Genomic DNA, 25,558 nt, shown 5'->3' with positions numbered 1-25,558 from the left:
TACTTTTGATCACTGTTTTGTGGTTATATAAAAGGATGTCCTTCTTCTTATAAAATGTATTCTGAAGTATGTAGGGGTTAAGGGAAATGATGCCCTTACCTTACTTTCAAAGGTTCAGAAAAAAAATATGCATGTGTACATGCATATATGTGTGTTTTGTTTTCCATTTAAAGAGAGAGAGAGGATGATAAAGTGAATGGATTAAAATATAAGCAGTTAGTAAATATGTGTGAAGGTTGTAGTGAGTTCCCTACATGCAATTTTTCTGTAGGTTTGAATTTATAATACAATTTTTAAGAGGCAAAGAAAAAATATACCCATATACTCTAGGCTATTACTGTCCCCCATGTTCCCAAAATTCTCATGAGACTATCCCCTTTTCCCCTTCGGATACTCCAACATTTAAGAAAACTCAACTGTCTTTGATGACCTGAATTACTGTCCTAAGGTTTCTTGTAATCCTGATTACCAAATTACCAACAACAGTGACATGAAATATTTTTGGCTGAACCCAATAACTCCTTAAAAATAATTTTCTCAGTGTATGGATGACAGTTTCTGGTGATTTAGTGGGTTATGAAGAGCTTAGCTGTAACAGAAAGGAGTGTTGTATAGTTTCTTTGGCTTTTACCATCTTGAACACTTTTGTTAAACCAGCCCCCAAATTTGAATGCATTATCGAATACATTGCCATTCCATAGCCCTTTGACCAAAATTGCATTCACATGCAAATTTGTTACTAAAACACAGTTCCAATGGACTAAGTGGTACCTAGCTTCCTAGTTTGGAGGACTTGGTTCTTCCCACTTACCATACCCTCATCAGGGTCATAGAGCCTCTGTATCAGCTGGATTGTCGTGCTTTTCCCACAGCCACTGTTCCCAACCAGGGCTACCGTCTGTCCACTCTGGACCTGCAGGTTGAGGCCCTTCAAGATCTGTGAGAACAACAGAGAAAAAGAACACTTCACAACAAAATTCTAAAAGGAGAGTCATTCGACTCAATTTCAAATGTGAAAAACTACCAAATAGGCTCCACCCTCAAGGGCCCAGTGTGACTGAGGAGCTGGGCTGCCACCACCAGGCCACCACACTCCTGCTGGCATGGTGCTAGGAGCAGCACAGAGCCTGCAGACTGCCGCCCTGGGGCCTGAGGGTGGATGCTGTCAAGACGCTGCACCCTGGCCCCCATCTGCTTTCAGGAAGTAACACAAATGGATAACAACCGAAAATGGCATCAGAATAGTGGGAATCAGCAATTTTGCACAGGAAGCGTTGGGAGATGTTTACTGCAGTCTGCCTGAAGTTGGGACAAAACTGAACAAACTAGATGGGTCTGGTGCTTTGGAAAGTGTGGAAGCTGCTAGTGAACACGATTTTCCTCTAACAGAAGTAACTGAAATCAATGAGGCTCTTGCAAAAAGTCCAGGACCTAACAAAACTTGTATGAAGATGACTGGCTGATCAAGATGACACTGACTCCCCCTACAGAACTAGATGAACTAATATGTGAGAAAAAGCATGAGAAATACATAAAATCTATTGAGGATTGAAAATGGACAACCTCTACTCCCTAATTAAAGTAGTATGAAACAATTTAATCTAGCATAGTTGTCTTAAATTAGTGGTGGATACAAGATTTAAAATAGCAACTTTTGGTAATACCAGTGGAAAAAGAAACTATTTACAGTGCTACTGGAAGAAAATAACCTTAACTTTCTAACAATATTCAGGATTCCTGAAATTATCTGTTATAAAATTTAGCTATAGAAATTATATAATTGAAAGATCACATTATTACAAGCCTTTCATAATACAATGTGGGGCAAAAGTAGGTTTACAGTTGTTCATATGGAAAATAATACAACACTTAATAAATAATAATACAAGAATAAACTCTGTTTTGTACACTCATAACTACCAACTCACTTTTGCCCCACTGTGTATTACAACTTGCTTACATCTGCCCCTGGATTTGGGTCAAAATGCTGAGTGATCTTCCCATTGGAAACGGGAAGTGGAGGAAAGCTTGTTAAGTGTTATAGTGTCAGATGATGGACACACCCCCTTCAATCTGCAGTGCACTGCATTTGCTGGTGCGATTTTTATAGGGTGAAGCAAGAGCCTTACAGGAAAAGAAGGAACAGTTTAATAACACAGCTTTCAACTTCTTCATTACAAACACTATCAAATAAAGGAATATAACCCCCACAGGAAAAACCACATAAATATCAGAATATTAGAGTCTTTAGGTCACTTAAGATGATTAAATAATCAATTTGTTTTGGGAATTCCTATAAATACTATTTACAGTACCTTGACATTAGCGCGAGCTGGGTAAGAAAAATGAACATCATTGAACTCCAAATTCCCTTTGATGTTGTCTGGTTTGTGTCCTCTCTCTGAAAAACTGTCAATTTTAGGATTCTAAATAAAACAAAATTCAATGACTATTCTAGAACAGAATAAACAGCTGCATTTTCTAAGGAATATGATTCAGCAAATCCCCAAAATAAGGCCTGGAATGGTACAATCTCCCTCCCAAAATAGAACCCAAGGTAAAGATTGAGTGTGTATGTGTGTTTAAGGAAATGTTCATTCTCAGAAAACAGGCATTTCCTTAAAAGAACATAAGAGATATATCCATTTTATTTCACACAATATTTCAGTTTAAGATTTTGGCATATCCTTATAAATTTTCTAAATGGTCAGATAATGCATGTTTATACAACTGCATTAACAAAACATAATAAAATTGATATAGCCAGGTATTTCATCATTTAGTGAAAATTAGCTTTTTCTAAACAATAAATGTAATGGATTGGGTTGAGAAGACTGACTGAACAATTAATTGGTTGGAGCCAAATTATTGAGGGACAATGTAAACTTTCAACGAATTTGGAAGCTGAGTACTTTTCCATGACTTAGATCAATGAAGCAGGAGGAATCACGTGAATTAAATGATCAAATCTCAGTTATCTTCTATGGAGTTAGTGCACAAACAGTGACATATTTTAATGTGTCAAAACTATTTTCTTTATTCCACTACAGTCAGTACAACTTATTCAACACAGTTGATTCAAAATTATATCAAACATACGGTGTTCATTTTCTTTATAGGGCAACCCAGCAAAACATACTGTCAATTTTGGTGCCACTGATAATTTTTCCACCCACTCATCCTCATTCTGGCTACAAAATGAAAGAGAGAAGGGGAAAAAACTCAGAAGACAAACATCTTTGCTCTGAACTCTAATAATAACACAAGTTCAGATGCACCTTTCCAGAATGAGGCCAGGATTATTATATTACTTAAACTTTTAGAAATATTAATGAGGTTTTTTATTTCATTCATTACCAAGGAAAGGTTGTTAACTTCACATAATTAATTTTCACTTGATATTTAAACTAAAGCCAGATTTAATTACTCAAACCTCAAGGAATTTCTCAGCATCAAAATAACCAACAACTCACATTATCTATAATGGCAAAGATCACATACGCAGCTCCCCTTGCATTGGCAAAAGCATCAACACACGGGGCCGCCTGTCCAACGCTGAAAGCTCCAATCAGAATTGAAAAAAACACCTGAGCAAAGAACAACAGGAAAAGTTAACAGTCCCATGTTGGGGTCCACTGTCTCAAATAGGATTTGTTGGAAGCACACACTACACAAAGGACTGAGTTCAGGTTTAACCTTTTCATTTTGTTTTAGCCAAAGAACAAATTTTAGAGCATTACTATAGTATTTCATTGCACGAATGGTTTTTCTTCAACCTCAAAAATATTTGCCTAGCTTGCCAAACTATCTATTGCTCTTCTTCTGAACTCACAGTCAGAGTTTTCAATCCTGTTTTTGTGATGCTATTCTGATGCTAATGCAACCGGAGGGAAGCATTTTCCATCAGTATTATTATTCTGAACTTTTTCTAACTATGTATAGAATATACGGAATGCTCAAGATGAAACATGGTAGATATTGACCCCATGGAATTTTCCTTAAAAAGCACCACTTTCCATACATATTTTAATAAGATTTTAAATATAAGAATTAGTCCACATATTATAAAACGCTAAATTACATCTGTATACCCTGATTAATAATTCCTTTACACAATTATTCTATACTATACCACACAAACCTTAACACCTTTTCCTTTATATTTTTCTACTAGGAAAATAAATTGATACAGAAAAGCCAAGGATATAGCCTCAGGAATACAGATTATTAGTATAATTCAACTGAGGAAAACAAATGAAGAGAAATTACTCCTGCCTCTCTGGGCATGGAGAAACTTTTACATAGAATTTGGCTTTTCTTAGAAGACAGTAACAATACTACCCATAACCAGAACTCAAATACCCCTCTCTCTCCACTGTCTGCATTACAGATGAGGACCAGTAAGAAAGCAAAACAGGTGTTATGAAACCAATGCACTGGAGCCCTTATGCACAGGGTGCTGCTGGGCCCCAGAGAGGACACACTCATCACCGAAGGCACACAGCCAAGTCGGGATTCAGTCTCCCTTCTTCATAAAATGTAGAAAGCGAGAAACTGAGGTGGAGAGCTTCTAAGCCAACGATCAGAGAGGAAATCAAAATGAGAAAAAAAGGCACAGCAATTCTGAAAGTTCTTCCAGCCAAACAGCCCTCAGCAGCTCAATGGGGTCTGAAGACAGCGCTCCAGGAAACGGCTGGAAGGGATTAATCTTCATAATGGCCCTGTGTCACCAGCAAAGGGCCTCACTGTGCTCAGTGTCTTTTGTTTAGAAAAATAGGGAAGTTCAGGTTTTAAAAGATCAAAGATCGCTATTTGAAGTGGCACATGTTGTTCTAATTGTCACTGACATGGAAAGGTGGTCACAAAGTATTTCTAGTTTATAAAAAGTTACAAAATGATATCCATAATACCATCCCAGTTTTGAAAGAAAAAAAATTGCATTTATATATAGAAAATGAACTGGAAGATATACAAAAGTTATCATTAAATGTATATGAATTATTAGATTATAAGTAATTCTAACTAATTCCTAATTTTTTACATTCTGTATCCTAGTCATTTTGTAACTAGTATGTATTATTTTTATAATCCTAAAGTAAAGCTATTTTCATTTTGAAAAAAAGAAACTAAACTAACGTTTCACCCCATATTTTGGATAGCTTGTGTTTTAGATTATGTAAACTTGACCTATCCCTCACTATATGACTTATCTACGATAATGTTCACTTTCTCATTTAATAAAAAACAAAGGCAGAATGAGGATGGTTCCAATCCATATTTGTTCATTCACAAGTTTACTCAATTTTTATTTCCTTTTATATGTTGTATATGTTTTTTAATCGGCCTTCCTGTATGCTATTCTCTTGCCCCCACCCATAATTACACCTTGTGTATTCTAGAAGCCAACTCAGCCCACAGGACAGAGCAAAGATTCCCCAAAAGAAAAAAGCCTATAATCATGGTCCATCCTTCAAAAAGGAGGAATACGAAAATAGAGAAATGGTATACGAATAAACAGTGTTTTCAGATTCCTCATGCACACTGGGGAAACTACTTACTGTCATTGCATTTCCCAGAGTGTATTCTTTTGATATGACTAGAGTGGATCCGTACCAGAACGCCAGTGCGTATGATGCATAGATCAACAGGAAGGCAATGCCCATGGAAATGTTTGCCGAGACAGCTTTTTTAATTCCAATCTTTTTGGCATTTTCTAGATGTTTCTGATACCTACCAGAAAATGAGGGGGAAACGTCATAATAAGTAAACAATCCATAATTTGAGCCATATTCACCTCCTGTATAGTTGGAGATTTGAAAAACAAAACCATCAAAGTTGAGAAATCCCTGGGGGAGACCCAGCTTCCTGGAAAGTGAACCAACTCAGGATCAGACAGATGGGGTTAGATAGAACCTATCTGCGCTTGCTCTTTACTGGCCTGGTCCCATCTCCTTTTGTCCTCACCCATCCAAACAATGTTCCCATAGCTGGGATATGGAAGAGCTTCATCATCACCTTCACAGCCAGAATCACATGTCAAGGTTAAGATGGAAGGAGTAAAACCCAGCCAACCAAGAATCACAGCAAAATGTAAACACTTTTCAGGATTCTTAAAATAGCTAGATTCTTAACACAACTCTCTAGAGAAAAGAAAATCCTCCCTCTATTGCCCCAGAGAGTGAGGGACAGGAATTTTAAATGTTCTTAAACGTAGGCCTTTATTTTTCATTGTTGTTTTTTTGATCAATGGACCTTGAACTGTCAAGCCAGAGTACAAGGTTATGAAGTGGTCCTTACTTGTTGGATATGGGTTCTTACTCAGTTTTCCTAGATTTTAGTTTGATCATCTGCAAAATGAAGTTAATAACGCCCACCCTGCAAGATAACTGTGAGAACAACAGGTACTTAAACAAAGCAGTTAGTATAGTGCTGGTATAGTTGCCAAGCCCTGACAATTCTTATTCTGAATACTATTACCACTATTGTTCTTGAGTTTGCCTAACCTCTTTCCGGATATTGCTCATTGTATTATTATCATATTTTTGCATAGTAATTAAAATTCATATTACTGGTCTCTAGGATTTGATACTAAGGTACAAATGTCTAGAATGGTTCTGTTAAACTGCATTTTTTTACATCAATTTAAATTAAATCTACCTCTTGATGCTAGACACAGAGAGTATGTAAATTTTACTTTTGGCTCCCTAAATCCAGTGGGGGGAAAGCGCCAATGGATATACAATGAGTCTTCGGGGAAAATATCACATAAAAAAAGAATGTTTCTGCTTCTAACAAAAAACAAACATATTTTTTTAGTTAACCAAATAAGATGTTGAGAATTTATTACTTTGTACAGAATATATGCTGCCACCAAAAAGTGTTTGTCTTTTTTTTTAAAAAAGCACTTCTTTTTTTAAAGGTTTTCTTTATTTATCTCTAGAGGGGAAGGGAAGGAGAGAGGGAGAGAAATATCAATGTATGGTTGTTTCTCATGCATCCCCTGTTGGGAACTGGCCTGCAACCCAGGCATGTGCCCTGACTGGGATGTGAACTGTGATCCTTGGGTTCGCAGGCCTGCCCTCAATCCACTGAGCTACACCAGCCAGGGCAAAGTGCTTGTCTTTTTAATTACTTGAAGCACCCAACTCTCCAGCATCCTTTCCTGGGGCTGGGCGGGCGCTGCCCTCACTTGGCGCAGCTGCGTCCAAGGGAGACGGGGAGCAGGCCAGGCCCAGCCCCGGCATGAGCCCTGGGCTGGGATCCAGGCAGTGCAGGCATATTTACATTGGCCCCGGTGTGGCACAATGCTCCAGTGACCGTGGTGGGCATGCTGTAATTACCTTCGCTCAGGCGGCTTGCTTGCTGCAGCTAATGGAGCAGCACTGATTACACTCACATCCTGAGGTCCACCTGAGAGTTAGTGTGGCCTGTGTGGGCTATTGTGTACAGGAAGCAGCAGTAAGAGAGAAAAAGGGAGAGATTAGAGAACCAGGAACGGTGGTTTCAGGGAGGGTGGAAGGGTAGAAAAATGGAAAACGACACGGAGGAACCTGGGAAACCCTGGCTTTTAATGCTGGAGAATGGCCAAGATTTCTATTTCAAAAGTGTGGGTATCAGGAATCCCACAGAACAGCAAAAGAAAAATACTTTACACAGAATTATACTTTGGCTATATCAGGGGATATTATTATTTAGAGAGAACTGGTTGTGGACATTTGAGTAATGTGGAGGGAGTACCCTTCAGCAGTGACCTTTGTTCTGATATTTAGGTTTTGTATATATCAAGTTCCTTTAGAGCAGAGAAGTTGACCTGGGAACTTGAATGGGGGAAAATTACCTCTTTATTGTCACTAACTGAAATGTAGCATTTCCTTTTATTATCAATGAAGACAACAAACCACTGTAGAATTAGCTGTAACTGTGACTTTGTTGCCAATAGAAATACCAGATCACTCTTATATCATGTTATAATCACTACAAATATCTTGAAGTATCTTTTACCCATACCCTACTTTGGAACTATAGTAGCTATGAAAACCACAATTAGCTCTTATTACTTAATATGTCAACAAGAGAGACACATACTTACTATACCACAGTTTAAAAACATTATAATAACTGTTCTTCAATACCATTGGTGTCCTTTGTTAGACTATGTATTTTATGCATTTGAAATCGTTCATTAGTCAAAGGAGGGAGACTGCCGAAGGAGCCCGTGGAACATAAGAGGGTCAGAACCCTGTTTCAGAGTGACTTTAAACTCTAGCCATCAGTGAAGGGCACCTGTGTTTTGTGGGAGAGTTTTAATATCAGGGAAAGGAAAGTGATGAGCACATACCACAAAACAATGAGCAATGAAACGTAAAACCAAAACGTAAAAGTGGGTTCTTTGAACCAGTGGACAAAGAATCTTTCTGACCTTTCCAGCTCTTTGTTCTGGCCCCCAAAAGCTATCACGGTCCGGATGGCCCCCAGAGCCTCCTCGGCTACAGCGCCTGCTTTTGCATATGCGGCTAGTTCTTTGTCACTGAATGCTGAGAGTATCTGGACAGAAAAGAAACATTCGTGATTTTGTACCAGGAGGAAAGTTAAAAGGCAGTCTGCTCCACCCTTAGTCACTTTTCCCTGCGCAACCAATCCTGTACTAAACACCCAAGACCTGAAGCAAAGGCCGTCAGTGCACCAGCTGCCGTGGCTTCTTCCACCTCCACACTAGTGAGACCTGCCCGGCCCTCACCATGTGCTCCCAGGAGTGGAGTTTGTGGAGTATGAGACAGGAAGAGGAAATTCATGTGCAATTCTCTAAATAGCGTTTCTGGGAACAGTTCAAGCTCCACATCTACTATGCTTTTTTTCTCAGTTGATTGCAAAATAAACAAAAATAAAATCTTCCTGCTTCGAAAGGATTGACCACCCTTTCCCTCACTGTGCCACACTTTTGAATGACTGTGTAAAAATATTCCCAGATCTACTCATGGGCAATATACTGCATACTAAGGTGGTTAAAGAAAATACTGTAAGAGGAAGAATCAAAACAGAAGAGATACAAGTAGTTTGTTAAGTAAATCGTCAACACCAGAGTGAGCAAAAATTGCCAGTAAAATCTCTCAACTCTGCAGTGGTGGCTGAAGTAGAACTGGCTATATGTATCTTACTTTCAGGCAAAATTGTCAGAGCACCACTTAACTAACATGTTAACAGTTAAAAATAAATACAATAAACCCAAACTGTACTTAAGTTTTTTTATATTTGCACAATAGGAGGAATGACATATTTTAAAAATGCGTGTTTCCTTAAATAAAGACATAACCATATGTTTAACTTAAACTATTATGTGAGAAGATTTACCCAAAGAAATAAAAGCAGTGTAAAAAATCTGTAATTCAGGTAACAGCTGTGATATTTTGAATCACAATTCAAGTAAATTTCCCTATTAAAGCACCATACTAATACTATGCTTCTGAATGTGGTTTCGCCCGACATTTAACTCCGATCTGCACAACTCTAAGTGCCAGAATCCCGCATCTTAAAGACAACCCCTCGTATGTGTGTTAGCACACAGGAGAATGCACGTGTCACACACCTTGGCCCAAACGGCTGCAGAGAGTCCCAGGATAGGGCTGATGGCCATTATCACAAGGGTGAGCTTCCAGCCTCGGATGAACCCCACTATGAATCCTGCAAAAAACGTGGCTACTGCTTGAAAGAACATTCCAACCTTGTCACCAATTCCTTCACTGATTTTGGAGATGTCACTAAAAAAGATCACACCTAAGTGGTTACAGGCAGGAGGTCGTCGGTTGGAAAGGTGAAGCAGACATCTAACAAACACATAGACAGGTAAGACTTCTTCATGCACTGCAAGCCTCTATCAGAGTCTTAGCCTCTGGAATGATATTTTCCCCATGTAAACACTGTACAAAGGAAAAAATGGATGCTAATACCATTGAAGCTGATTCTATTAAATTAGTTAGCCCTGTTAGAGCAGCATTACCCTTTTGAGCACGAGTCAGTTTGTTTAAGAGCAGAAGCTAGGAGGGCATTACAGCCCTAACAGGGAAGTGCTCCTTGCTTCTGCTGTTGGTCCTATTCTCAATCTACTCTATTCTCAGTACAGCAGCCAAGGTGACACTTCGAAAACGGAAGTCTGGACAGGACTACTCCTCAGAAGAAAAAAAGTGCCATCCCTGCCTATTTCACTCAGAGTGAAGTCCTGACTGAGGACTGGTCTTGAGTCAAGACCAGTCCTAAATGTCTTGACCTTCCCTCCTTTTTGACTTCACTTGCTCACTACACACTTGCCAGACACTCCAGTAAGAAAAAAGCTATCATCTAACTCCCACTGCGGGAACGTAAGCAACAAGATGACAAAGGTCTTTGTCTTGGTCGTTGGCATATCACAAGCATCTAGACCAGTGCCGGGCACATAACAAGCCCTCAAATTGATGAATAAGCAAAGAGTCAGCAATTACTAAGACAAGTCTCTTTGTGAATTCATTCAACCATCTTAACTGAGTATACAGCATCAGTCAGGGCCTGTGGTAAGCTCCATGAGAGATAAACAAATGTATAAGATGTGAGCTCAGGCCTCAAACAAACCTACTATATAACTGAGGAGAGAAAGTAACATAAGAAGATGCACTGTGGCACAGGCTGTAAGTGCTAGAAATGGCTGTCAGGTCATCTAGTCTCAATACTATCAAATGCTTTATCTAGTAACTTTTTCATTTAAAATCCTCCCACAACAAATGTTCACACAGTGGATAACCTCTTTACACGAGTGTAACATTAACAATACACTTACTCTGTTAGCCGTGTGTTGAGTTCAGTGGTGTCACTGACATCAAACCAGCCTATTTCTTGTCGGAGAACAGCATGAAAGAACTCTTTCCTAATTTTCCTAATCTGTCGGCCAGCTGCCAAAGTCCAAAATGAAACTTGTATATAGGCAGCAACGAGAACTCCAGCACCTAGTCCTGAGTAATAATATGCGTATCTGGAAAATAAATAGAAAGGTTCTTTTATATACTGCTCTTCAGTCACCTCTTTCAGGAATAATCTTCAGAACTGGGAATAAATAAATTTACTGAACTGATCATAGATATTGTGTAAAACATTATAACAAATATACATTAAATTCTTTTCTCATTTTTTAAGTTATGAGAAGATGATTACAAATTGATTTACATGAATTGGGTCAAAGAAACCAGATACATTTTTGTGGCTAACTGCAAAAAATAGTGATGCTAATGAATCATTTTAAAACTGATACCACCTTGGCTGGTGTAGCTCAGTGGACTGAGCACGGGCCTGGGAACCAAAGGATCACGGTTCAATTCCAGTCAGGGCACATGCCTGGGTTGCAGGCCAGTTCCCAGCAGGGAATGCATGAGAGGCAACCATACATTGATGTTTCTCTCCCTCTCTCCTTCCCTTCCCCTCTAAAGATAAGTAAATAAAATCTTTTAAAAAATAACTAAAAGTTTATTATAAAAAAATAAAATAAAACTGATAGTGACAATTTGTACACACAATTTGATTCTTCTTTCATAATTAATGTTCTAGACTTGTATATCTTGTATTGAAAGTTTATACTATTCAACATATTGCAAACATAGAAATAAACAGGTTGAGCATGTTAAATGTTTCTTAGTTAAGTCTCATATTGTTTATATAAAGAACAAAAAAGCCCTCTTCCAATTTAGCAGAATTTGAAAAAAGTTTAAGTAGTAAGCTAAAATTTCACAAGTTCAAACTAATTTGGAGGACTCAACTAAATTAGAGGACAGTGAGTATCTTTATAAATAATAAATTCAGACTTCTGGTCAAGATGACAGCAGAGGCAGACATGGCTACCTCTTCACACAACCACATCAAAGTTGCAAGTAAAATATAGAATAAGCATCTCTCAGAACCATTAGAAATCAAGTTGAATGGAAGTCTGATAACTATGGAATTGAAGAAATCACACTTATCCAGACTGGTAGGAGGGGTGAAGATGTGGAATGGGCTGGTCTCACACCCATGTATGGTGGATAAAAATTTGGGAGGGATATCTCAGGAGCAAGGAGTCCCAACCCCACACCAGGTCCCCAAGCTCAGGGTTCCAGTGCCAGAAGATTAGCTCCACAACTTCTGGCTACAAAAACCAGTGGGGACTGAGTCAATGGAAAAAAACTTCTGGAGGCCCAAGCAGTTCCTCTTAAAGAACACGCACATAGACTCACCTACTCAGACTCACTCCCTCTGAGCTTTAACACCAAGGCAGCAGCTTGAAAGGCACCGGGGGAAACTAAAATATCTGGCATCAATGTGAGCAGAGGCCATTGTCCCTTTTCTTAACCCTCCCCCAATAGAGCCAGCAAGCTTGTGCCATATCTGAGACTCCATCAGTCTGGCTAACACTGTTTGACATGCCTTAGAGATCCCCAGAGATTCTACCCCACCCAACTTACAGGCCCACCCAAACTGCTTTTCCAGATGAATGACTCATGGCTCTTGGCTCATGCCTCACAGCTTTATAAATCCTATCAAACAAGCAACAGCTGGCCTCAGTGAGTCCCAGGCCTAGCACTAGCAGCAGCCAGACTAGATTCACAACTTGTATTCACCTGGGAATCTCTAAGCCCAGCACAAGTAGCAGCCGTGTCTGATTGTTTTATAGCTCAGGTTGGGTGGCCCCAAGCAAAACACAGCTGGGGGCTGACCCTGGCCTGCACCACCTAGGAAACCCCAGAGTCTGCACACCCAGTGGACAGCTACTGACCACAATGGAGCACCACCACCCTGCCCCTGCACAGCTGATCCTCCATGGAGGGTGGAGGTTGGTGGTCAGTGGTCACAGCCAGTCTTTACAGCTGACTGGCCTGGGTAAATCTCTCCATTGGCCTGCCAAGAGCAACCAAGGCTCAAGTATAAGAGGAGGTGTACTCAGTCTACACAATGGGCACATTTTGAGTACCCAGGTTAGGTGATAGGGGAGGCTGTGCCACTGGACTCTATAGGACACCTACTACATTAAGCCATACTGCCAAGACAGGGAATCATAGCAGCTCTATTTAATACATAGAAACAAACACAAGGAGGCTGTCAAAATGAGGTGACAAAGAAACATGGGCCAAATGAAAGAACAGATCAAAACTCCAAAAAAAGAACTGAACAAAATGGAGATAAGCAATGATCAGATGCAGAGTTCAAAACACTGGTTACAAGGATATTCAATGAACTTAGTGAGGACCTCAGCAGCATAAAAAAATCCAGTAGGAAACAAAGTAATTGAAATAAAGAATAATTTACAGAGAAACAATAGCAGAGTGAATGAAGCCGACAATGAAATCAATGATTTGGAGGATAAGGAAGAAGAAAACAACCAATCAGAGCAACAAGAAGAAAAAATAATCCCCCCCCTCAAAATGAGGAAAGTATGAGCAGTCTCTGGGGCAACTTCAAGAGGTCCAACATTTCCATCATATGGGATGCCAGAAGGAGAAGAAAAGATGCAAGAAACTGGAAATCTATTTGAAAAAATAATAAAAACATTTCCCTAAGCTGGTGAAGGAAATAGACATGCAAGTCCAGGAAGCACAGAAAATCCTAAACAAGATGGATGCAAAGAGTCCCACACCAAGATGCATTGTAATTAAAATGCCAAAGGTTAAAGATAAAGAGAGAATCTTAGAAGTAGCTTACCGACAGTGTAAAGAAATTAGTTGCCGTAAGGGGCATCCCCATAAGACTATCAGCTGATTTCTCAAAAGAAACTTTACAGGCTAGAAGGGATTGGCAAGATTTAAAGTTATGAAAAGCAGCCAAGATTAGTCTACCCAACAAAGCTATCACTTAGAATCAAAGGGCAGATAAAGAGCTTCCCAGAGAAGAAAAAACTAAAGGAGTTTACTATCACCAAACCATCATTACCTGAAATGTTAAAAGGGGCTTGTTGAAGAAAAAGATCAAAACTATGAATAGCAAAATGGCCAAAAATGCATATCTTTCAACAATTGAATCTAGAAAACAAACTATGCAAAGAAGAACAGAGACAGAATCATGGATACCGAAGACGTTTTGATGGTTGACAGGTGGGAGGGGAGTTTGGGGAAATAGGGGGAATAGGTGAGGGGATTAATAAGTACAAACAGGTAGTTACAGAATAGCCATGGGGCTGTAAAGTACAGCATAGGAAATGGAGTAGCCAAAAATTTATATGCATGACCCATGGACAGGAACAATGGTGGGGGGACTGCCTGAGGGAGTGTGGGGTGCTGGGTGGAGGGGGGCAAAGGGGGAAAATCAGGACAACTATAATAGCACAATCAGTAAAATAAAATTTTTAAAAAGAAATAATCCAATGAATTGTGAGGCAGGTCACTGCTGAGAATGAGATGGGGAAGAGGTGTTGGAAAAAATAATAGTAATAATAAAATCAGTTTCAGTATTTTCAAACGTATTTTTTATATAAATTTTACAAACTTCCTCTATACAGAGGCCTGCCATAACATAGGAATAGAACTCATTTACGTCGGCAGTGTTCACTGATATGTAAACACACAAACATTATGTTACAGGCCTTTGAGATTTCCATTAAGAAGGCTAAAGTAGGGGAGAAATGCCATTAATGATTTTATTGGGTCAGTTGACAAAATTGGAATACAGGTCGTAGATTAGATCAGAATACTATACAATGTTAAATTTACTGAAGTTGATAGCAGCACTGTGGTCTGAAGAGAACACCCTATTCTTAAGAACCACACTGCAGTATTTGTTAGTAAAGGGCCACGATGTATGCAACTTACTTCAGATGGTGGGGTTGCAGATGGTATAAATGACAACAATAGGTTAAAGAGTATAACAAAAGGTAAGGAGTACATATATATTAGCTAATTACCTAGTCATTTCTTCTTCCAGAATTCTGCCTGGGTTTAACATTGACAATGAAAAATTCACTAAATAAAAACAAAACAAAACAAAAATAAGACATTTTTGAAAGTTTGAACTATTAATAGACATTACTAGGTTTTAAAAATCTATTCTCTTTTCTCTCTTCTTTTCAGATTCAAGCGCACTCTTTTCTCTCTACTCAAGTAAAGAACCCAGTGGGTTTAGGTGCAGGACACCTAGGGTCCCGATGCAGGGAGATACTCCCTCGCCGGGTCCCCTCCCATCCTATCAGTCAGCCAAGCAGCTTCCTAAGGCAGTAAAGAGCAGCTACCGCAAGCAGAGGAGGAAAAAAGGAATTATCCAAAAAGAAAATACAGGACTTAAGGGGCACTTTTTTCTTAGTGGCTCAAAGCACTAGGCTGATACTTGCTTCTGTAAATTTTATTTTAATATCTGTATGTTTCCCTTTGCATGTTTCCTAATGACCTAAGTAATAGGAGGAAAGGGAAGAAAATATAAAGGAAGAAAAATCAAAGACAGGGAAGATAACTGAGTTGTTCAGAGGCAAGTCAGTGGATCACTGGCAATTAGTCATCATCCTGAGTTTCAAGTCTTGTTTACTAGCAAAACTGTTATCAGGAGCTTTTAAAGCAGTATTACTTGGAAGGAACTATAGTATCTATTAATTTGAGCTACCATATTTTTTGGATCATAAGACGCACCCAGGTTTTTAGAGGAGAAAAATAGGGAAAAAATTTTTGAAGCAAAAAATGTGGTAAAATATTTAATAACATAAATAACATAATATTTCACCAATATAAATGTAAACAGAACTCAACAGCAGCATCAATAATCATTATTCCTCCCAAATTTGGGGGTGGGGTGGGGTTTGTCTTATAGTCTGAAAAATGTGGTGATTTAATAAAAATGTCAGTGTGCTTTTCCTGGTTCTCATTATAGCTAGCATTTCTTGAGTATTTATTATATGCCAGACTTTGTTCTGAACACTTTACAATACATATATTAATTCATTTAATTTTCAGAACAACCCTATGAGGTAGGGCTGTTTTACAGATAAGGAAAACCCCCATTTTTACAGATAAGGAAATTGAAGCACAGTGAGACAACATAACTTACCAGTCACACAGCCAGCAAAAGCCTCAAGGTCTTCACACTGTGCTGCACAGCTCCTAACACTACACTGTACTGACTGATTCATGTGGTAATCACTTACTTTCAGCTTTTCAAAAACATAAAGTGAAAAAGTAAAAAGGAAACAACCCACGGTTGACTACATTTACAAAATAACAGGATTAAGTATCATGGAGGTATTGGTGAGAAAACGTACTATGGGTAGGTACTTCTCATTCACTATGATGCTCAGAGACAAACTAGTATATCTTTCTTCCTTTATCTTGTGTAAATAACCCAGAGGTCATGTTTTCCAGTGCTGCGTAACTTCCTTATCTTCTTCCAAAGGGAGATAACGCTGAAATTGATTTAAAACTTAAACTACTATAAGGATAAATTGCCAGGCATAATTTTTCCCTCAGGATTGTAATTTCTACTGATGCTCACAGTAAAGTGATTATTAATCTAGCTTATTATCAGCTGTCAGATCCTTGAGGAACCAAACGATATTTTACTTCAATTCTTATCAGTTGCATTCTGTGTGTTCATTTCCTTCCTGAGTTCTTAAATATGCACCTCTGATATGCCAATTTGGAAATGTTTGGAATTAGAGGCAGACAAGCTATCCTACAGCTGTGGTATTTATAAAAATCATTGTTCAAAACCTTGGGAAATCTCAAGATTCATGTGTACAGGCTAGTTTTTTTCTTGAACTTAGAAATCAGGTGAAATCTTAATTAAATGAGATTTACTCTCCTCCTATAACTACCTCAGACTTTTTAATTCTCTTAGTGAGGATATTATATTTCAGATTGATCTTTCCTCCTAGGAAATAAGAATTAATGGGTATTCCAAATGCAGCAACCTAGTTTTGGGTTAATAACCCCAGGAGCTTCAGAACCCCCTGGAAACCAAGAATTTCTGCTGCCTGGGGACAAAAGAGTCAAATGTGTTGCCGGGACTCTAGACCTGGAATTCCAGATATGTAAATATGGGGTTCTAGAGCTGGGGTTCTAGAGCTGGCATTCTAGATCTAGACCATTCATGGGATTCTAGATCTGGAAAGGGCATAATACTGCTTTTCTCAGATGCTACTTCTGCTCCGGTCTTATCAACAATCTCCAGAGAGTTATCTGGTTTGGGAGAGCTTAATGCTATCCACCTGTTACAATCACATGGGGAGCCTAAAAAAGCACAGATGCCCAGGCTGCATCCAACACCATAAATCAGAACCTTTGACTGAATCTAGGCATATTTCTAAAAATGCCCTGGCTTCGCTCTAATGTGCTGAGATGGAGAACTCTCACCCCCACCTGCCCGAATGCCTTTCATAGGCATGGAAGGCATCCAAGGCAACAGGGAATCCTTGGAGCTGCCTATTCACTTCAGAGAGCTCCCAGAGAATGCATCCCATTTACAGATTAGTAAACAGAATTTTATAGTAGTTGTGTCACTTCCAAGTTCTCACAGCTAGTTTTCCCCAATATTTATTGGTGATTTACTATGTTCCAGACACTTTACTTAAATCATCTCACTTACTACTTTATGCAAATCATCTCATTTAATTCTATCAGTAAATCTATGTTTACCTTTCAAAAATGAGAATGGTAAGAGTTATAGAGGTTAAGTGACTTGCCCAAGGTCATACAGCTGGTGGGTGAAGGGCATAAATAATACAGTATACTTTAAGGATTACTCAAGGAGACATTACACAGGGAGGCTGGACTGTCACTTTTGAGTCTCAAAGTAAATCAATGTCTATCTTCCTCAATCCTGTCTAAAATTTTTTTTTGTCATACGGAAATACTCAGCACAAAACAATGAGGTGGTATATGTCTAGGGAGCTTAGGCAGCGTGGGCAGTTAAATAAGGTAATAGGGGGCTCAAAATGCCTTTTCCTCTCAATCCTAAGACAAGCGAGGACACACAGTGTTTATCAATTTCCCTGAAGAATATCCTGGGTCATTACAGTCACCGAGACTTGGCATAAAATATATCAAGTTCTTGATACTCTGCAGAAAAACTGTTTCTTAGGACTTTGCCCTTAAGGTTTTGGATGCAGAATGTATTATGCATAGTTTCTGCACAACTGAGTCATTATAAGGGGACAACCTTGTCACGGAGTGGCCTTGTTCTGTTGACAAGGATGGGCTCTACTCACAATAAGTCATTGTCAGACCCTCTTGTAATTTAAACCATTTTTTCTTCTAACATGCCCTTCTCATTTAGCTGCCCAAGAATCCAACAATTCTAAAGAGTGGACTCTAAATAAACACGATCTCTGCGAGATGGGCGAGGGAGCTCAGCTAAGTATAGCTTTGTACTCTGTCTTCCCTCAGCTTCCATGACTGCTGCTACCTTCTGCAACTCTAAACATGACAATGATCTCTCTGGACTGAGGGTGGGTACGGAATTTAAAGGTTTCACTTTCTCCGAAAGGGCATAAGGATATTACTTTTATAAACTGCAAAAGAGCGGACACTGTAAAATAATAACATTGAAGGGAATTCACCTTCCAAATCCTCCAAGACAGCCAACAACAAACGTGATTATCATATACCAAGGGTCACATCGTTTGGAGGCCACAGAAAATAAGTTGGCAACTCTGGTGAGTTTAGTGCTCCAGCAATCAATCATAGGTCTGTAAGTGACTTGCCTGAGACATTCCCCAGAGAGACCTTGAATTTGGCACTGGGCACAGCACATGGCACCTGTCTGCCACTTCCAGCTTCAAAGCCATTCAGTTGCGAAATTGTAAAAAAAACAAGCAAACTGCTCCAAATCAGAAAGTTGTAGAATTATTCTGGTATTCTAAAAACAAGACTAGTAAAGTTGGTACAGATGCTAATTTCTCTGTGACACGTGACTTTTTTAAAAGTTTAGTTGTGATAAAATACACATCACATAAAATTTACCATCTTATCCATCTTTACATGTACAGTTCAGTAGTGTTAAGTATATTCATATTGTTGTACAATCAATCTCCAGAGTTTTTTCGTGTTTCAAAACTGAAACTCTATGCGTTAAACAATAGCTCCCCATTTCCTCCTCCCCCACAGTGCCCAGTAACCCACCACTATGGTTCCACTTTCTGTCTCTACGAATCTGACTACTCTGTATACCCCATATAGGTAGAGTTGTACAGTGTGTGTCTTTTTGTACCTGGCTTATTTCCCTTAGCACCATGTCCTCAAGGTTCATTCATGTTGTAGCATGTGTCGGGATTTCCTTCCTCTTTAAGGCTGAATATCATTCCATTGTGTGATACACAATATGTTGTTTATCCATTCGTCTGTTAATCTGATTTTTTAAATCCTGAATTGAAATCAGTTTTGGATGGATGCATCTGAATACAGGCATCATTCTGCTTTATACATATATAATCAATGCATAATAGGCCTACAGAGTTTCTAAAACGTAGAAAGAAAACAAAGAGAAAATGCCTACCCCTCATGTGCTCAAAGACTTTTAAAACTATCCTATGTTACTCCAATTTTATCTTTATGGTATTTATACTAAAAATTTGGTCATTAGTTAACCATAAGTAATCCATTTACCTTTCCCAAGCACACTAGTTTTTAAATAGAAAGCAAAATTATTTACATGGGCCATCTAATGTATTTATATGGTCATGATGAGCACAGTTTGAATGGCAGAAGACCTGATTTGAATTCTGTCCTAACGCTCACCAGCTACGTGACTTTGGACAAGTTACAGATCCTCTCTAAGCCTCAGTTTCCTCAGAGGTCACAGAGGGTAGAATTAGCTATTGTGCAGGATTGTTCTTACGAGGGTTAAGTGAAGTAGGACCTGGAAGATACGAATACCATAAAAGATCAGTAGTAAGGGTTCTTCTCAGAGACAACAGGACTTGAGAGTAAATAAATAAACTAGCATTGTAGGAGCCTTTCTTTTAATGCAAAGCATGCTTTAACTTTCTAAAAGGAATAAATGTTTATCAATATTTAGGTAAGTAGGTCCATTTATATAGGTCAAGCAATGAAATTTTCTTAAGTAATTACACTTAAGTCCTACAGTGCTAACCGAACACGTGGGGCTCAATCGGTGAACACTGAGAACTCTTACTGAGTGTTCTCTAAAGGACAGGGCACACTTTTTCTCATGTATCTTTGCTATGAAAGCTACCTTTCCTTTATTGGTATTTTTCTTTATATTGCACCGTCTGTTAACTGATAAAGCGCCATTCGGCCTTCTCCAGTCTAGTGCCCACAAGGTCTCTTGGGAGGAATTAAGTCTCAGGCTTGCTACAAAAAAAGCATGGAACTCTTCCTTTCTAAGTACAGTTGGGCTAATGTGAAAATAACTATGTCCACTGGAACCTCACTCCAGTGCTGTTGGCGCAGCCCCTCTTTAGGTGACATTAGCTTATGGGACTCCTCCAGCTTCAGTAATTAAGAGACGTTTGGGTGCGTTTCAAACCACATCATTATCATATTTAGTGAATATTAAATTCCCTCTTTAGTGAAGTGTTCTACCAAGTTCCAGCCTACCTGGTTGATGCAAAAATTAGACACAGAAAATGGCTATAATTTTAACAAAAAGGGAGGGGGAGAGAACCAAGAAAGGCAGAAACAGCTCTACAAACTGAGCACAGCTGACAAGCACAGCCACGCTATCAGGTGTGCTCTAATACTCACCAGCAGTCACGAGTGGGACGGACGCTGCGAAGATGCACTCGGCTACTGTTCTCAAACGCAGTGACTTCCCTTCTTTACTGAGAGGCAAAGCCTTCTGTACCTTTCCTTATTCTTTCAGACAGCACACAACTATTTATTGAAATCTAAATGAGTGTTTGCAGAGTTTTCTGAGCTTTTACAACTTCTGTGATATCTAAAGTCACCCAGATGTCTAGATCGTGAAACGAGTGCATGGCAAATAGCAATGTCAATTTCCAATCCTTCGCCTAGTTAAAGGAGTACTGTGCGTGAGAGAAAAAGAAAGTAGAGAAATGCTTACCTGGGAAGGAGAAGTTGCCTGCAGTGCTAACAAATTTGTCCGTCATTTCTCCGAACACTACCATCATGAGGGGCAGGCCTGACCCGTGAGCTATGGCCATCACGGTGCCCACGGACATAAATAATTTATCCTGCCAGTCAGAGTAGCGAAACTGGAAAAAAAAGAAAGAAAATAATATTTATCTTACCTTAAAGGACAGAATTTCTCTTTTCCACAGTTACGTGTTCTTTGGATTTTTTATTTAAGGTCAGTACAGTTGTAATAGTTGCAAATGTACTGACACATGTAATGAGGAAAAAGGAGACTTTCCATCCAAATCAGTGAGATCAATTTTATGGTTCTGTTTATTTTGTGTTCTGTGAAGAAGTCAATAGGACCCTGTTTAATCAATACCTTCTTTGGTTGAATGAATGAAGTATAAGCAGAAGGAATAAAGGTTTACTTCTACTTCCAGAACTCCTGAGGTTGTGAATTAGGAACAGCTAGGAGTACACACATACACACCGCATCCTTTAAAATGTCACTCCGTATATTTCAGGGGGAGAATTGCAAATGGGGGGGAAGTAGACCCTCTGAGTTTTGAGGATAAGATCCCTTTAAGAGGTTTACGTTAGCTATTGATGGACAGCTCGGTAGTGAAAAGCAGCAAACACTGTGGAGTGCCCATCTGTGTGCTTTAGAAAAGTCTTGCTCATGGGGATGATGCTCATTACAGGATCATCAAGGATAAGGGGCTTAGCTGAAGAAGAGTTGGGAATGCAGAGAAAATAGGGGATGTTTAGACTTAGAACAGCAAGGTGACTAGAAGGTGCGTGAAGTGCTCAGATAGCTAGCTCTGTGGGGTAGAATTCCTGAAGATCCCACCCTCCTTACACAAAGAGTGGGAGACTCCATTAGAGAGAAGAAGAAAGGCTGTGGGCTACACCAAGGATCTTGGTCTTAGTACTATTCATGGACAATGTACTTCGTACTATCACTTAGAGAGGAGACACCTGTTGTCCCAGTAGAGTGCCCAACAGCCAAGTACTAAGCAGCTGATCAGTGCCATAATGCTCCAAAGACTTTTTCCTCATTGTTTGTGTAGTCCTCTCTAATTTCTCACTTTTTCTCCTCATTTTTGGTCAACCATTCTATGGCTCTCTCTGTGCTTTTTTCTTCTTCTGCCTCTCAGACTACATTTTCGTTGCCTTATCTTTCCATTTCTATACCTTCCCTCCTGTCCCTTGCATCTCTCCCCCTTTTTAATTCTTTTTCTTCTACCCATTTTCCTCACATCACCCAACCCCTTTCAGGGACAAACAACCATCATTGGGGAAACAGCTGATGAGTCAGACTTCACAGAATGGGGTCCTTGAGAGAACTAACACTGAGTCAGACACACATGGCAGGGAGGGGAGATGTGTGCAAGCTGTTTTCACAGAGTTCCAGAAATTCAATGAGAGAAGACAAACCAACTCCATCATCTAACACACAGGGCAACTGAGAGTGCCAACAAACGGTCAGAAGCCAGGTGGAGCTTGGAGCAAAACAAGGGGAGGAAGTAAAGTCAAGAGTAAATGGAGCCCTGGCTGGTGGAGCTCAGTGGATTGAGCATGGGCCCGCGAACCAGACAATCGTCTGGTTCGATTCCCAGTCAGGGCACATGCCTGCGTTGCGGGCCGGTTCCCAGCAGGGGACCCACGAGAGGCAACCATACATTGATATTTCTCTCCCTCTCTCCTTCCCTTCCCCTCTAAAGATAAATAAAGAAAATCTTTAAAAAAGAGTAAATGGAGATGAGTTCCTAAAATTGCCACCAAAGGGACCTGTGTCCCCAAGGTTCAATTCAGTGGCTGCCAGGGAAGGGAGATGGAGCACTTGGACCCACTGGCTACAATCACAAACAAGGCCAAGGTCACCCCATAATGTTCTCCTTCCTGAATATTCACACGAAATTGAAGAATGTTTTAAATGCTTTTCAAATTACTGCATAAAAATTTTCGTCTTCAAGCTTAAATTTGAAACTACATAAATTTCATAGCAACATCCTAAGTTAACCTAGATTTTGTCCTGAATCTCGTTCAGGACAAAAATTATTATCTCTTCAGAGTCTGAAAAAGATTACACGTAAACTTACTTTAAATTTTAACTTTTAAATTCAGATCAAATTTCCCATGTTCCTACTTTGTGTAGGGTATTTTATTTCCTGTAGGAGGCAAACCTGTGCGTTAAAGCCAGATCTACTTTTACAACTCATTTTCTAAAGCACTAAATTGAAGGGGAAAAAACGCCGTTCCCAAAACATCACGAGGATGAGGGGGAAGAGAATGAACAGGGGCTCGGCGGTGCCGGGAGACATCTGCAAGGCTGCTCTAGACCCAGGTGTTTCGGTGCCTTTTTGCTCATTATTTTTTAAGCTGGAGGCTTCAGCTGACATGCCATTTCATGTCCACTTCTTTGCCAGCAGATCATGGCTCTCATAGTTTGAAACACATATTTATCAAAAGTGGGCAAACATTTTCTTGGGCCACCGGAGACATACTACAAAGGACACACCCAGGCTGGCTTGCTTTGTGCCAGCAGGAAGCCACTGTGCCATGTGTCACACAGGGTCGAAATGCCTGATTACTCTAGGTTACATCTTGGATGCCAAATGTGAACACAGATTTCCTAATTACTTTTAAGTTTCTGTAGTTAACGATCGCTCTACATGAAAGCTTATTTCAAGCTATTTGTGGGGGTTTGTGAAACAAACAGAGATACGAGATATATATTTTTTTCTGAAATGGGTTTGGTGCTACAAACACAAGTCCAGTTTTCTTTTTCCCTTATTTAAGGGTATTTTATTTTTTAAGATTATTTATTTATTTTTAGAGAGAGGGCAAGGGAGGGAGAAAGAAAGAGAGGGAGAGCAATGTCAATGTGGGGTTGCCTTTCACATGGCCTCCACTAGGGACCCGGCCTGCAACCCAGGCATGTGCCCTGACTGGGAATCGAACCTGAGACCCTTTGGTCCGCAGCCAGTGCTCAATCCACTGAGCTACACCAGCCAGGGCCACAAGTCCCGTTTTCAGTGACCCTGTGAACCAGGTAGCACTGCTCTGTTTCACAGCCAGCCTCTCTCCACCTCCTCTTATCACCAGACTTGGGAACATGAGCCATGGCTCCAATGAGCCAGCTGAAGACAGCACAGGTGCAGCAAGGAAAACCTGTTATTGCCTGCGGACGGTCGTGAAGTACTGGCTCTATCAGTGCCGACTAAAGACACCAAATTTGAACGAAGGAAAGAATTATTGCATTTTATTTCACAGCTTACCAATGTTAATGGTCCAGTCAAATTCACATTCTTCATTTTTTTTCTGTCTTGGCTGTTGAAAAAAATATAGAACCGTTTGAATTTAAAACTGTTACCAAATGTTTCCCAGTCAATTGAATATAAACTTAAGTAATTATCCTATTCAGCTATTATAATATTTCAAATATAAAACAGCGATGCCCACAAATCGTCAAAATTACACAGTTTAACAAATACTGCAAAGCAATCACTTAGGAACTAAGGTAACTGTCCAAGGTGCTACAGGAATGTCTGGGTAAACAAGAAACAGTCACCCGCCTCACAGAGACCCCACACCCTTGCTTGGAAGGAAGGTGAACGTGTTGGCGAAGTCTGCCAAGTCAGTCCCAGTAGCCGCCCTTTCCCACCCACGGTTTTGCTTTGCGCCCTTTCAGTTACTCACAGTCAGCTGTGCACTGAAAACATGAAATGGAAAATTCCAGAAATAAACAATCATAAGTTTTGAATTGTGTGCCAGTCGGAGTATTGTGCTGGACTCTCACTCACGCTGTCCTGCCGCAGCCTGCCCTAGATGTGAATCACCCCCTGTATGTATGTTGTATGGGGTCCGGCACAAATAACGCCCCCGCTTTGTTACATAAAAATCTTCTATTACAAAATCACAGGCCTGTAATTCCATAACATAACAATATCACACTCAACCACACCATATTACTTTTTAGATGATATGTTCAAATTGCTCGTGTGAGACATTCATGTGCCCTACCGACCTCACCGAGTGGCATTAGTCCTGCCAGACCCTGTATACAATCACCCACCTTTCAGTCACTCAGTTGCCGTCTGTTATCAAATCGACTGTTGTGGCATCACAGTACTTGTGCACGAGTAACTCCTTATTTGACTTAATAATAGCTCCGATGTGCAAGAGTAGTGATGTTGGCAATTTGGACATGCCAGAGAGGAGCCATAAAGTGCTTCCTTTCAGTGAAAAGGTGGAAGTTTTGGACTGAATTAGGCATTTTGTCACCTCACATCATCACGAGAAAAGAAGAGGTGAATACAGTACAGTAAGATATTTTGACAGAAAGAGAGGTATCATTTATACAGTGGGGGTAAAAGTAGATTTACAGTTTTAAGTGATCAAAACAGAGTTTATTCTTGTATTATTATTATGATACTATTTTCCATACAAACAACTGTAAACCTACTTTTGTCCCACCCTGTATAACTTTCACTCCAGTATATGGTTATAATTTTTCTATTTGATTATTAGTTATTGTTGTTATTCTCTTACAGTAC

General features: G+C 39.7%; 1 protein-coding gene across 2 annotated transcripts in view; it reads right to left on the bottom strand.

Moving 5' to 3' along the window:
* Window positions 1-25,558, bottom strand: part of ABCB4 (ATP binding cassette subfamily B member 4) — a 78,778-nt gene that overhangs the window by 49,955 nt on the left and 3,265 nt on the right. The window contains exons 3-12 of one of the 2 annotated variants that reach the window (XM_037066128.1): window positions 24,281-24,332; window positions 20,986-21,136; window positions 14,885-14,942; window positions 10,805-10,996; window positions 9,584-9,755; window positions 8,420-8,544; window positions 5,559-5,730; window positions 3,474-3,587; window positions 2,316-2,426; window positions 812-937 (exon numbers count right to left, since the gene is read on the bottom strand). In XM_037066128.1, the coding sequence (XP_036922023.1) occupies window positions 812-937; window positions 2,316-2,426; window positions 3,474-3,587; window positions 5,559-5,730; window positions 8,420-8,544; window positions 9,584-9,755; window positions 10,805-10,996; window positions 14,885-14,942; window positions 20,986-21,136; window positions 24,281-24,332 (1,273 nt within the window). Of the gene's footprint in view, window positions 1-811; window positions 938-2,315; window positions 2,427-3,473; window positions 3,588-5,558; window positions 5,731-8,419; window positions 8,545-9,583; window positions 9,756-10,804; window positions 10,997-14,884; window positions 14,943-20,985; window positions 21,137-24,280; window positions 24,333-25,558 lie in introns of those variants that run through there. The other variant, XM_037066129.1, reaches the window with a different exon arrangement.

The sequence above is a fragment of the Sturnira hondurensis genome, unplaced genomic scaffold (genome assembly GCF_014824575.4).
Source record: "Sturnira hondurensis isolate 20B ecotype Veracruz unplaced genomic scaffold, ASM1482457v3 Scaffold0016462, whole genome shotgun sequence".
NCBI lineage: Eukaryota > Metazoa > Chordata > Mammalia > Chiroptera > Phyllostomidae > Sturnira > Sturnira hondurensis.
This window is presented reverse-complemented; position numbering and strand designations above follow the sequence as displayed.